The 12,418-nt window shown below is 60.4% G+C and overlaps 1 protein-coding gene across 9 annotated transcripts in view; it reads left to right on the top strand.

Annotated features, from left to right (window-relative positions):
• The window catches only part of PHLDB1 (pleckstrin homology like domain family B member 1), a 51,186-nt gene extending 39,009 nt beyond the window's left edge, over positions 1-12,177 (top strand). For 6 of the 9 annotated variants that reach the window (XM_036324105.1, XM_036324098.1, XM_036324099.1 and 3 more), the window contains 9 exons: positions 455-592; positions 725-827; positions 1,843-2,134; positions 2,238-2,328; positions 3,837-3,983; positions 7,994-8,110; positions 8,383-8,485; positions 10,943-11,028; positions 12,035-12,177. In XM_036324105.1, coding sequence (XP_036179998.1) covers positions 455-592; positions 725-827; positions 1,843-2,134; positions 2,238-2,328; positions 3,837-3,983; positions 7,994-8,110; positions 8,383-8,485; positions 10,943-11,028; positions 12,035-12,175 — 1,218 coding nt within the window. In that variant the 3' untranslated portion in view covers positions 12,176-12,177. The remainder of the gene's footprint in view (positions 1-454; positions 593-724; positions 828-1,842; positions 2,135-2,237; positions 2,329-3,836; positions 3,984-7,993; positions 8,111-8,382; positions 8,486-10,942; positions 11,029-12,034) is intronic. The other 3 variants (XM_036324101.1, XM_036324103.1, XM_036324104.1) reach the window with 3 other exon arrangements.
• Positions 12,178-12,418: the final 241 nt, after the last annotated feature.

Below are 12,418 nucleotides of genomic sequence, written 5' to 3'. Positions count from 1 at the left end.
CATTTACCAGGTTCTTCTGAGACACAGGGTTGGCCAGGGACTGGCCCCAGGAGGCACAGCCTGGCAGGCTTGGCAGCTGCCAGTACCTGCCTGTTAGGCTGCCCAGGAGGCTCCCTGCTGTTGTCATCTGGAGACTGGCCTTGGCCACAGCCGCCTCGGGGCCTGGGGTGGAACAGTGGGGGCGCCTGGGGTGGGTGGAAGAGTGGGGGCCTGGGATGAGGTGGAACAGTGGGGGCTGGGGGCCTGGGATGAGGAGGAACTGTAGGGGTGCCTGGGGGAAGGGGGGAACAGTGGGGGCTGGGGGCCTGGGATGAGGAGGAACTGTAGGGGCGCCTGGGGGGAAGGGGGAACAGTGGGGGCTGGGGGCCTGGGATGAGGAGGAACTGTAGGGGTGCCTGGGGGGGAGGGTGGAACAGTGGGAGCCAGGCCACTAGGCAGCATCTCTCCTCCCCAGGTGTTCCGCTCCAAGATGGATGGGGAAGCCCCCAGCCCCCCTGCCCACACCTGCGGCCCCCTGCCCTCCTCCTCGGGCTCCTCCTCCTCCTCCTCTCAGCTCAGCGTGGCTGCCTTGGGCCGCAGCCCTTCCCCAAAGGTCTGAGGCTGCTGTGCAAACAGGATGGGGGGGGGGGTGCTGGAGACCCCATACTGGGGAGAGGCCAAGGCCATCGTGGAAGCCTTTGGGGGTCTCCTGAGCCTCAGGTCCCAATGCCCCGAATCCCTCCAGAGCGCGCCCCTCGCCCAGAACGGCCCGGGCAGCCTCCCCCGCACCCTGGCGGCCACGCTGCAGGACATCGAGACCAAGCGCCAGCTGGCCCTGCAGCAGAAGGGTGAGTGCCCCGGTCTGCCTCCCCTTCCCCCTCCCCCCGCACCTTTCACAGGTTGTTTTCTTTAATGGGGACCCCGACAGCAGAGAGGACTTAGACACCTACGGGGAGCCACCCTGGGTGCTTCTCAGGGGCAGGGACCCTAGGGGGTGGGGTGCCGTGAGCGCTTGCCTAGAGGGCCCCATAAGCAAGGGAGTGGATTTTGACCGAGTGGGGGCTGCATCACCCTGTCTGGAGGCAGGGGGTGGACTTGACCCCGGAAATCTCCTGAAGATACTGCTCTGTGGCCCAGGAGGCTTGTTGCTTGAGGGCATTTTGGTTAGCCCACGTCTGCCCCTCTCTCCTCCCATCCCCTCTGTCTCCACCTTCCTCTGCCGGGCCCCCCACAGTCCAGCTGCTTCCCGCCGAGCCCCTCCCCGCTGCTGGCCCAGCAGGTAGACGTGGTCACGGACGGTGCTCTGGCTGGGCAGCTCCGCCCCGGTGTCTGCATGGTGCACTCTGTCCAGCCCCAGTGCCCGGCGGCAGCTCCCGGCTGAGCTGGGCTGGGTGTCAGCTGCCTCCCCCCTCAAGCTGAGCTCTCTCCGGCCTCAGCTGTGCTCCCAGTCCCCGCCCCCCCCTTCCTGCTGCTGTTGCTCCTGCGTCTGCGTTGTGGCTGGTTCTGCACGGACTCCCTGGTGCCCTCTCTTCCTCTCCCTTCCCCAGCGGGCAGGGCAGGCGCATGTGCCCCCATCTGCAGGCCTTGCTGCCAGGGCACCACCTGGGCAGGCTCAGTGCCCTGTGGGCTCAGGATGCAGAGAGCTGACGCCAGGCGGTGCAGCTGGGCCAGATGGGCCTGAGCATGGGCAGGGCAGCTGCACCCAGTGCCAGGGCCTCGGGGGGCAGGGGGGAGGCTGGCTGGGGCCGATGTAGGTGCCCTGCGCTACCCTCTCCTGCTCGCTCCTTCCGTCTGGCTGCGATGCTGCCAGCATCCTCCCTGGGTGGTGGGCTGCCCCCTGTGACCCACCTGTCCCTCCTGCAGGGCAGCAGGTGATTGAGGAGCAGCGGCGGAGACTGGCCGAGCTGAAACAGAGAGCGGCGGCTGAGGCTCAGTGCCAGTGGGATGCCCTGCACGGGGCACCCCCCTTCCTGGCAGGCCCCTCGGGCTTCCCCCCCCTCATGCACTCTATCCTGCACCACCTGCCGGCGGGGCGGGAGCGCGGGGAGGAGGGCGAGCACGCCTACGACACGCTGAGCCTGGAGAGCTCGGACAGCATGGAGACCAGCGTCTCCGCGGGCGGCAACTCCGCCTGCTCCCCGGACAACATGTCCAGGTACCCGCCCCGCCCCATCGAGCCCGCGGTGCCGGCTCTGCGTCCCCCACACGGGACTCGCCACCCCTGCCAGATGCCTCCTCAGCCTCCCTTCCTTCCCCAGTGTGAGCAGCCGGGAGGTGGGGAAGCTCGAGGAGATGGAGAAGATGCTGAAGGAAGCTCATGCGGAGAAGAGCCGCCTCATGGAGTCCAGGGTGAGGCAGATCTGGACACGCAGCCCGAGGCGGGGGTTGGGGGGGGTCCCAGCATCGCCGCCCGCCTGCTGAGGGCCAGCGCTTTTAGCCGTGTCACCCACATGATCCTGGCAAAATTCCCTTGAGGAAAAGAGTTGAGGGACAGGGAGCCTTGGTGAGATTCATGTTCACAGCTTGTAGGAAAAGAGGGGCAGCCCAGGATCCGCCACCATGGCTTTCCTGGGTGGGAATTCCATCTGTGTGCTGACTTCTGTGGACGCTGTGGCCTCCATGGGACTTTTTAAAAAAAATATATTTTATTGATCTCAGAGAGGAAGGGAGAGGGAGAGAGAGAGAAACATCAGTGATGAGAGAGAATCATTGATTGGCTGCCTCCTGCACGCCCCCTATTGGGGATGGAACCCACAACCCCAGGCATGTGCCCTGACCCTGACTGGGAACCGAACCATGACCTTCTGGTTCATAGCTCGACCACTGAGCCACACCGGCCGGGCAGGGACTTTTGATTCCTGTCTACCTGAGTGGCTGTCCTTCCTCCTGGGATGTTAGGAAAAGCAGCAGGTGGGGGTGAGGAAGCGGGAAGGGAGAAGGCATATGTCCCAGGCAGCGCAGAGGTGTTGGCGGGGGTGGGGGTGGGGGTAGGAACCTTGGGGTGTAGTGGGGGCTGAGGGGAGCCGTGTCTCCTTCAAGTTGGCCTGGAGCTGGGACCACACCAGAGAGGGACCGTACTTCACCCTGCACACAGCCAGGCTGAGGAGCCCAGGCCTGGAGGGAGTTAGACACGGGAGCTGCAGAAGCTGCCCCAGAGCGGGCGAGTTCACAGCGCCTGTGGCAATGGAGAGCAGGGACATTTTGCTGAGGTTTAGGCGAGAAATGGCAGAGGGGATAATGGTATAAAAGTGATGATCGTGATTCAGACATAGACCATCACGGGCGTGCTCTGTGGTTCACTATTGGTGTTAGTGACTAAAGTCTTTCCCGGTGGCTCTCATAGGCGCGTTCCCTCCTCCGGAATGTGGTTGGAGTACAGATGTTCCTCACGCGGACTTTCCAAGAGCCTTGGCGGTTAGGGAGGGCCTCTGAGTGTATTCACTGTCAGAAGTTGTTGAGATTCTCCGTGTTTTAGGAATTCAGCTAAAACGACAGGAGCCCATGGATTTATCGAGTGCGTCCCTCCTGCTGGAGCCAGTGCTGGGCATTTAGATAATGAGCTGGTTTAACTTTCACTAGCGTCACAGGAGCAGGCACTCTGGCCCCGTTTTACAGATGAGGCGGCCGAGGCTTAGGGTTGACATCTTGTCAGGGTCCCCGGGTTGGCAGTGGTGGCCAAGCCAGGCTTTAAGCAGAGCACGTCCCTCAGCAGCACGGCGTGGGGGCGTGGGCGTGAGGACCAGGCTCCTCAGGCCAGGCTGCCCTCTGCGCGGGGGCCCTGCGCCCGCCCTGCTCCGCGGGGGGCTGGGGGTGGAGGCAGAGGGCAGCGTGGGCGCTGACCCCCGGCTGTGGCGAAGGAGCAGGAGCTGGGGCTGCGGCGGCAGGCCCTGGAGGAGGAGCGGCAGCGGCGGGAGCACGTGGAGCGGAGGCTGCAGAGCGAGAGCAGCCGGAGGCAGCAGCTGGTGGAGAAGGAGGTCAAGCTGCGGGAGAAGCAGTTCACTCAGGTGCGAGGCTGGGCTGTGGCGGGTGATGGGCTGAGGCGGGGCAGGAGGGGCAGGGACAGGCCAGGCCCCTGCTGGCGGGAGCGCAGCTCTGCTCTGGAGGAGGCTGCTGTTGGCTCAGCGCAAGCGGGTTCCCCAGGACACGGTCAGGCCCCAGGAGCAGAGACCCAGGGGGCTTGACCCAGCCAATGTGATGTGTGTGCTTGAGCGGGCGTGTGCACACGCATGTGTTCATGTGTGCAGGCATGTGGGAGGGCAGTGGGGGGTTGTGGGGACATCGCAGCCCTCTTGCTGACATCCAGGGTCAGAGAAGATGGTCTGAATAGGCCTCTCAGAGGTGGGAGCGGAAAGTTGAACCAGAGCGGCTCCCGTGGCCTCTCTTGGGGCCTGGTCTCTGCTCCCCAAATCTGTGCTGTCCCTCCTTCCCGCTTCCCCGACGACCTCCTGTCCCTGCGGCTTCATGGCTCCAGGCCCCACAGTGGACGGCCTGGCTGTGCTGATAGTTTCCGTCTCCAAGATCCTAGTCTCTCCTCGGGACAGGAGTCCGTCCTCGTACAGACACCAGCTCTGGGCTCTTTCCTTGCTCAGGAGACGAGCAGAACATTTAATTAACTGATTAATGCGCTAGCTCGAAAGGCAAGTCCAAGTGCTTTTAAAAAATATGTCTGGGGGGAACCAAGATGGCGGCGTAAGGTACAGACCTGTGCGTGCTGCCTCCCACAACAACATCGAGACTACCAACTATAAAACAAACAGTTGTCATTCAGAACCATGGGAAGGCTGGCCCAGTGGAAGCTCTACAACTGGAAGGAAAGAAAGAAGAGCATTGAGACTGAGTAGGCTGTGCAGAGGCTCCAAGAACGGAGGTACGGAGTCGCGCGCCAGGCTGGCTGCAACTGGATGCGCGGTTTTTTTCAATTAGAAGGGGATGCAGACTCTCAAATCCATTGAGACTATTTGGGGCAGAATCTTGAGGTCCCAGATCCCTACGGGGAGAGGCGGGACAGAGAGCGAGAGTGGCTGTGTCGCGGAGCTGCTTGCCGGCACTTGGGGACGCGAGCCGCTGAATCACGGAGAGGCGAGAAGACGCGGAGATGCCATTGCCCCTTGCTCCGCCCTGATGATTCCCGGGGACCCCGCCCTACTCAGTTTACATCCCCACCCAAGCTGTGCCAGTGGCACAAAGAGAACCACCGGAGCTTTTGCAGCCCAGCCCTGCAGAATGCAGATTTCAGCTCCTCGCATACATAAGGGACACACTCAAGAAGCAGAATCAGGTTCGGAGGAAGCCAGAGATGGACACAGCTGGGCCAGCGACGTGGAACTGCTGTACCAGCAAACGCACAGGCAGGTCCACCAGATCCAGTCTCACATGGGACGCTGGGAGACGGCAGACAGGCAGTCTGTGCACTTGGTAGAAAACGAAATCCAAGCAAGCATACCATATATTCAGCCACCAGGAACGCCTGGAGATTTTGTCCAGCAAGGAGCCGCCCAACAAAGGACAGAATGCCAAACTTCGTGTTGCTGAGACAGCTCCCGTGAGGCCGAGGCAGCCCCCGTAGGGCCGAGGTGGCCCCCGTGGGGCTGGGACGGCCCCCGAGAGGCTGGGACGGCACCGGTGGGGGTGGGATGGCCCCGGTGGGGTTGAGACGGCCCCGGTGAGGTTGAAACAGCCCCGGTGAGGTTGAAAGTGGCCCCGGTGAGGTTGAAATGGCCCCGGTAAGGCTGAAATGGCCCCAGTGAGGCTGAAACGGCCCGGTGAGGTTGAGACGGCCCCGATGAGGTTGCGACGGCCCCAGTGAGGTTGTGATGGCCCCGGTGAGGTTGCGACTGCCCCGGTGAGGTTGCAACTGCCCCGGTGAGGTTGAAACGGCCCCTGTGAGGTCGAGACGCCCCCTGTGAGGTTGAATTGGCCCCAGTGAGGTCAAGATGGCACCGGTGAGGTCGAAACAACCCCGGTGAGGTCAAAATGGCCCCAATGAGGTTGAATCGGCCCCAGTGAGGTTAAAACGGCCCTGGTGAGGTTGAAATGGCCTCAGTGAGGTTGAAACGGCCTATGTGAGGTCGAGACAGCCCTGGTGAGGCTGGGACGGCCCCGGTGAGGTTGAATTGGCCGCAGTGAGGCTGTAACGGCCGCGGTGAGGCTGTAACGTACCCGGTGAGGTCGAGATGGCCCCAGTGAGGCCGAAACGGCCCCTGTGTGGTTGAAACGGAGGTGAGGTTGAGACGGCCCCGGTGAGGTTGAGATGGCCCCGGTGAGGCTGAGACGGCCCCGGTGAGGTTGAACCAGCCCTGGTGAGGTTGAAACGGCCCTGTGAGGTTGAGGCGGCCCCTGTGAGCCTGAGACGGCCCCTGTGAGGCTGGGAAGGCCCCAGTGAGGCTGGGACTTCCCCTGTGAGGCTGAGATAGCCCCTGTGAGACTGAGACGGCCCCTGGAAAGCTGAGAAAAATACCACATGAACTCACTCATTTATGGATAATAAGGACCATTATAGACTGATGAACAAAAATGGATACAGAGGCAGAGCAGCATTGAGCAGAATGTCAAAACTACAGTGGGAACCCTGGGGAGTATTGGGGGGTAGGTGATCAACCGAAGGACTCATATGCATGCATATGAGAATAATGAATGGACACAAGACACTGGGGGGTGGGGGAAGCCAGGGGAATGTCAAGGGGGGGAAAAAGGAGACGTGTAATACTCTTTGTAATACTTTAAGAAATAAAAAAATATATATATATTTTTATTGATTTCAGAGAGGAAGGGAGAGGGAGAGATAGAAATATCAATGATGAGTGAGAACTATTGATCGGCTGCCTCCTGCACACCTCCTACTGGGGATTGAGCCCGCAACCTGGGCATGTGCCCTGCCCGGGAATCGAACCCTGACCTGGTTCATAGGTTGATGTTGAGCAGAGCATTGGCAGGCAGAAGGAGGAATGAGGTTGGGAGGGAAATGTCCCCATGTCTCTGGTCCCGGTCCTTGCCCTGTGGGGGCCAGGGACTCAGGCTGGGTGTGCCCAGGCCTCCTGGGTGGGGCCTGGGACCTGCCCTGTGGTGACAGCAGCCACAGCTCCTGATTCCCAGACCCCAGGGGTAGGCTGCTCAGGTTGGATTTGAGAAGTGAGAAAAAATAATCAGGTCATGGCTGGCCAGTGCGGCTCAGTGATTGAGTGTCGACCAATGAACCAGGAGGTCACAGTTTGATTCCCAGTCAGAGCACATGCCCAGGTTGTGGGCTTGATCCCCAGTGGGGGGTGTGCAGGAGGCAGCTGATCAATGATTCTCTCTCATCATTGATGTTTCTATCTCTTTTCCTTTCCCTTCCTCTCTGAAATCAATAAAAATACATTAAAAAAAGAAAAATAATCAGAACTGTGAGTTTCACTTCTGTGTTTGGGATCTTTGGCCAGGGCCTAATTCCCCTCCTGCTGGTCCGCGGCCACTGTGGGCTCTCTAGCCCCTGCCGTGGGCTGAGTGCGCTGGGGGCGGTGGGCCCAGGGGAGCCCCATTTTGGGGTGCCTCCTGGAAGGTGTGCATTTGTTTTTTCTTTAAACAATCTGTGACGTTTCCTTTCGTGCCATTCTAATGTTCTTCCCAGAAAGGACGAGCAGAGAGGAAGCAGGTACAGACTGGAGTTAGTCTTGGAGTTTCTGAGGTGGAACAGACCTCGGGATTAGATCGTTCAAAGCCCCATTGTCCACCTAAGGACACTGAGGCCCAGAGAGGTGCCCTGGGACGTCAGAGACCAGCTTTCCTGTCGGCTTCTCTTCCCAGAGCCTGCTCACAGCGGCCTCTTGCTTTATTCCACTCAGCCCCGGAGGGAGAGGAGCAGGGCGGCGGGCAGGGAGGGGGGGACAAGACAAGTATGGCTGCCCTCTGGGCCACTGCAGAGCCACGGCCACGTGGGCGAGGGAGGGAGGGTGCAGGCTGTGGGGTGCAGGACTGAAGCTCGGATAAGGAACGATGGAGCAGCAAGGAGACTGTGGACCCTGCCCTCTGCTCGCAGGCGCGACCCCTGACCCGCTACCTGCCCATCCGGAAGGAGGACTTTGACTTGAAGACCCACATCGAGTCCTCGGGCCACGGCGTTGACACCTGTCTGCATGTGGTGCTCAGCAGCAAGGTGGGCGTGGCCTGGGTGCTGGGCGTCGCCTGTGTGCGGGGAGGGGACCAGGGTCGGAGGCCCTCCTGGGCTTGGTCCTGCCCTGACATCGAGGTCTGGCTCAGGGCCGGTGTTCCAGCTTGAAGAGATGCTGGGGACAGGTTCCCGCGCGCCCCCCCCCCCCCCATACAGGCATAGGTGCTGGCACTTCTGTGAAGGTTAGGGTTCGAGGTTCAGGGAAGGAAGGGTCAGGGCGGGGCATTGGGTCCTTCCTCATTCCTGCCTCCCACCAGGTCTGTCGTGGCTACTTGGTCAAGATGGGCGGCAAGATCAAGTCGTGGAAGAAGCGCTGGTTCGTCTTCGACCGGCTCAAGCGCACCCTCTCCTATTATGTGGGTGAGTTCCCACACGGCTTCCCAGAAGCAGGCCCTGGGCTCACCCCGGACAGCTGGTCTTCCGGAAGAGGCCAAGCCCCAGTGGGGGCCACAGGCTCACTGGGTCTGCCCTCTCCTCCACCCCTGGCAAGTGTGCAGAGTGTCCCTGGGTCACCTCCATGGATTGGTCTATTCATTTACTTATTAAAACAATTTTTTAAAATATATTTTATTGATTTTTTACAGAGAGGAAGGGAGAGGGATAGAGAGTTAGAAACATCGATGAGAGAGAAACATCGATCAGCTGCCTCCTGCACACTCCCCACTGGGGAAGTGCCCACAACCCAGGTACATGCCCTTGACCAGAATCGAACCTGGGACCTTTGAGTCTGCAGGCCGACGCTCTATCCACTGAGCCAAACCGGTTAGGGCTAAAACAATTTTTTTTATTGATTTCAGAGAGAAAGGGAGAGGGAGAGAAATATCAATGATGAGATTAAATCATTGATTGGCTGCCTCCTGCACGCCCTCTACTGGGGACTGAGCCTGCAACTGCTCATGTACCCTGACCAGGAATCGAACTGGCCACCTCTTAGTTCCTGGGTCGATGCTCAACCACTGAGCCACCCAGGCCAGGCTCATCCATTTATTTACTCGGCAGCTGCTAAGCATCTGGTAAGCTCCAGGCACTGTTCTCGGCGCTGGTGATCCGCAAGGCGGCCGCAGCCCTCTCACGGAGCTTGTTGTCAGGAGGCAGCTAGAGCGTGATGGCTGGCTGGGCACTGGTCCTGGCGCCTGGGGCCCATTCATTTACCTCATGAGCGCCTGCTGTGTGCTGGGCACACACTTGGTCTCTGGACTTGACGGAGGGTTCAGTTCAGCCTAACCTCCATACAGAGGAGATGCACACAGTGGCGGCCCTGGCAGTGGGTCTCCCACATTCCTTAGCAGTTTGCCGAGGGAACGGGCTGGAGGCCATCCCAATGTGTGTGCAGAGCGCACTTTACAGGAACATGAGCAGCTCAGCCTGGCCAGGGGGAGCTTGGGGGTGGAGCCGGGGAGGGTGTGAGACAGGGCCAGAGGGACCTGTCAGCACCAGCCTGTACGTGGCCACCGGAGGGGCAGCCAAGGAGGCAGCGGTGCCCGGGCGGAGCCGGCAGAGACGCTGTGAGCTGTTTGCCGAGGCCGCGGATTAGAGTCGCCTCGGGAAGCTCAGGCCTCAGCATCAGGGGCAGAGGGTGTGCGGCCCAGGAGGGGCTGCAGCGGGACCGGGTCGATGACTTGGGCCGGAGAGGAGACGGGTGGGGAGGGGGCGCACTGCCAGCCACCGCCACCTGCGCAGCGACTGCCCGATGCCCGCCTTTGTGCCTGTCTGTGGTCTCTCCTTCACGTCCCGGGCTCGCTGTCCAGGATGTCGCTTGTCGGGCCTGGGCAGCGTGGGCCCCCAGCCACCTCCACTGAAGTGAGCCTCCTCCTTCCTGCCACCTGCCCCCAGATGCTCAGCACTTCCTTCCACTTTGTAATGTTAGAGTCGAATAGGTGAATGCGTTCATATAGTTCAAGATCAAAACACAGAAAAGGTTTAAATTGGGAATTACGCCCCCACTCTCGAGAATTGATTTCTTCTGAATCCATCTAGTGTTCCTCTTGTTTCTTGTTCATTCTCACCTGAGGATATTTTCCTATTGATTTTTAGAGAGAGTGGACGGGGGGGGTTGGGGGGGAGAAACATGGATGTGAGAGAGACGCACCCGACCAGGGCCTGGGATGGAGCCTACAACTGAGGTACATGCCCTTGACTAGAATCGAACCCAGGACCTTCGGTCCATGGGCTGATGCTCTGTCCGCTGAGCCACACCAGGTAGGGCCGTCGAGTGTCGCTTTAAGGGAAGCGGAACAAGCAGACGTGCACAGAGGGGAGCGCACCCCTTGTTTTCCTGAGAGTGTGCCTTAGCGGCCTTCTGCACCCGGAGTGTCCGTGTCCGTGTCCGTGTTTATATCCGGCTGCAGGTTAGAGCTCCTTCTGTCTGCAGAGCAGACGTCTCTGGCTGTCCTCACAGCTGCGGGGCCCGCACACGTGGGCTGGTTCGCCAGCCCTCCCCCTCGGGCACCTGGGCGGTTTGCAGTCTTCTGAGTACAGACACGCTGCGGGGAGCGGTGCCAGCGTGTTACTCTGCACACGTGTGAGGTGCATGCTCCTAAGTGTGCTTATTGGCTCAAGACAAACGGGTCGACACGGCCAAACCACCTGGTCTCCAGTTCAGACTCGCCCCTGCCTTCTCCAGACTTGACCAGAGTGGCTGTGTGACCCCCGATCGGGGTGGCGGTGTCCCGGTGGAGTTCTCACCCACCGTCCTGTGGCTGCGCGTGAGCCTGCGCGCCCCCCCCCCCCCCCCCCCCGTCCCGGGGCCTGGGCACCACCCCCTCCTGCGTCCCCCGCACCCCCAGCCTCTTCAGCGGGCCCTTGTTTCCTTTGCAGACAAGCATGAGACGAAACTGAAGGGGGTGATCTACTTCCAGGCCATCGAGGAGGTGTACTACGACCACCTGCGCAGCGCGGCCAAGGTGCGGGCGCCCAGGGCCTGCGGGCACTGGGCAGGCTGGGAGCGAAGGCCTCCACCGGTCCTGCAGTCTCGGGCCGCCCCTCGCTCCCTCTGTAAACTCCCCCTTCCTTCCTCCTCCTCCCCTTCTCCAAAGAGGTTTCAGCTTCACTCTGGTGACCGAGGTACCCTGCCTATAGACCAGTGATGGCGAACCCATGACACGCAAACTCATTTTTTTGGTTGATTTTTCTTTGTTAAATGGCATTTAAATATATAAAATAAATATAAAAAATATAAGTCTTTGTTTTACTATGGTTGCAAATATCCAAAAAAACTTCTATATGTGACACGGCACCAGAGTTAAGTTAGAGTTTTTCAAAATGCTGATACGCCGAGCTCAAAAGGTTCGCCATCACTGCTCTAGACAGTAACTACAATTACCGCATTTTTAAATATATTTTTTTATTGATTTAAGAGAGGAAGGGAGAGAGAGGGAAACATCAATGCTGAGAGAATCATTGATCGGCTGCCTCCTGCACGCCCCACACTGGGGATTGAGCAAGCAACCCGGGCCTGTGCCCTGCACGGGAATAGAACCATGACCTCCTGGTTCACAGATCAATGCTCAACCCCTGAGCCAGGCTGGCCGGCCACCTGCGCCGCTTCTGCAGCGAGGAGAACGTGTGAGATGAAACAGCCCTCACAGGAATGGCCCTTGGTGTCTGATCTGTGAAATTCTTTTGTGCCTGGGGTTGCTAAGGACCAGGGACCCACCTGGAAGAACATGACTGACAGGTCCCAGGACTGCGGGGCGAGGAGGGGACATCTCAGCTTGGACCACAGTCACACCAGGGGCCCAGGAGCATCAGCTTGGTTGGTGGAGGCTAGGCTTTGGGTCCATGTAGGGCCCAGCCCCGAGCCCCAGGTCGTCATGGGGACAGGGCGGGGCAGGGCGGATGGGGAGGCGGGCTGGAGAAAGCTGCGCGTCTGGGTGGCTCTGTCTTAGATGCTCCCCTTTCCCTCCACAGAGCCCGAACCCGGCCCTCACCTTCTGTGTGAAGACGCACGACCGGCTGTACTACATGGTGGCCCCGTCGGCAGAGGCCATGCGCATCTGGATGGACGTCATTGTCACCGGGGCCGAGGGCTACACTCAGTTCATGAACTGACGGGGGGGGGGGGGGCGGGGAGGGGGGGGGCTTCCTGGCCCTCAGGCTGGCCCAGGGCCCAGGGCCCAGGCCTGACCTCCTGCTCTCTGCTGGCCCTGGACACAGTCACCCCCTGGCCCAGGCTGCCTCCAGCGGTGCGTCCCGAGGCCCTGGGAGGGCCCAGCGGAGCCAGGGCTTTGGGAGCAGAGGCCTTTGTCCTGCTGGGAGGTGCTGAGCTCGGGCCTCCTGCAGAAGCAGAACCAG

The sequence above is a fragment of the Myotis myotis genome, unplaced genomic scaffold (genome assembly GCF_014108235.1).
Source record: "Myotis myotis isolate mMyoMyo1 unplaced genomic scaffold, mMyoMyo1.p scaffold_m19_p_10, whole genome shotgun sequence".
NCBI lineage: Eukaryota > Metazoa > Chordata > Mammalia > Chiroptera > Vespertilionidae > Myotis > Myotis myotis.
This window is presented reverse-complemented; position numbering and strand designations above follow the sequence as displayed.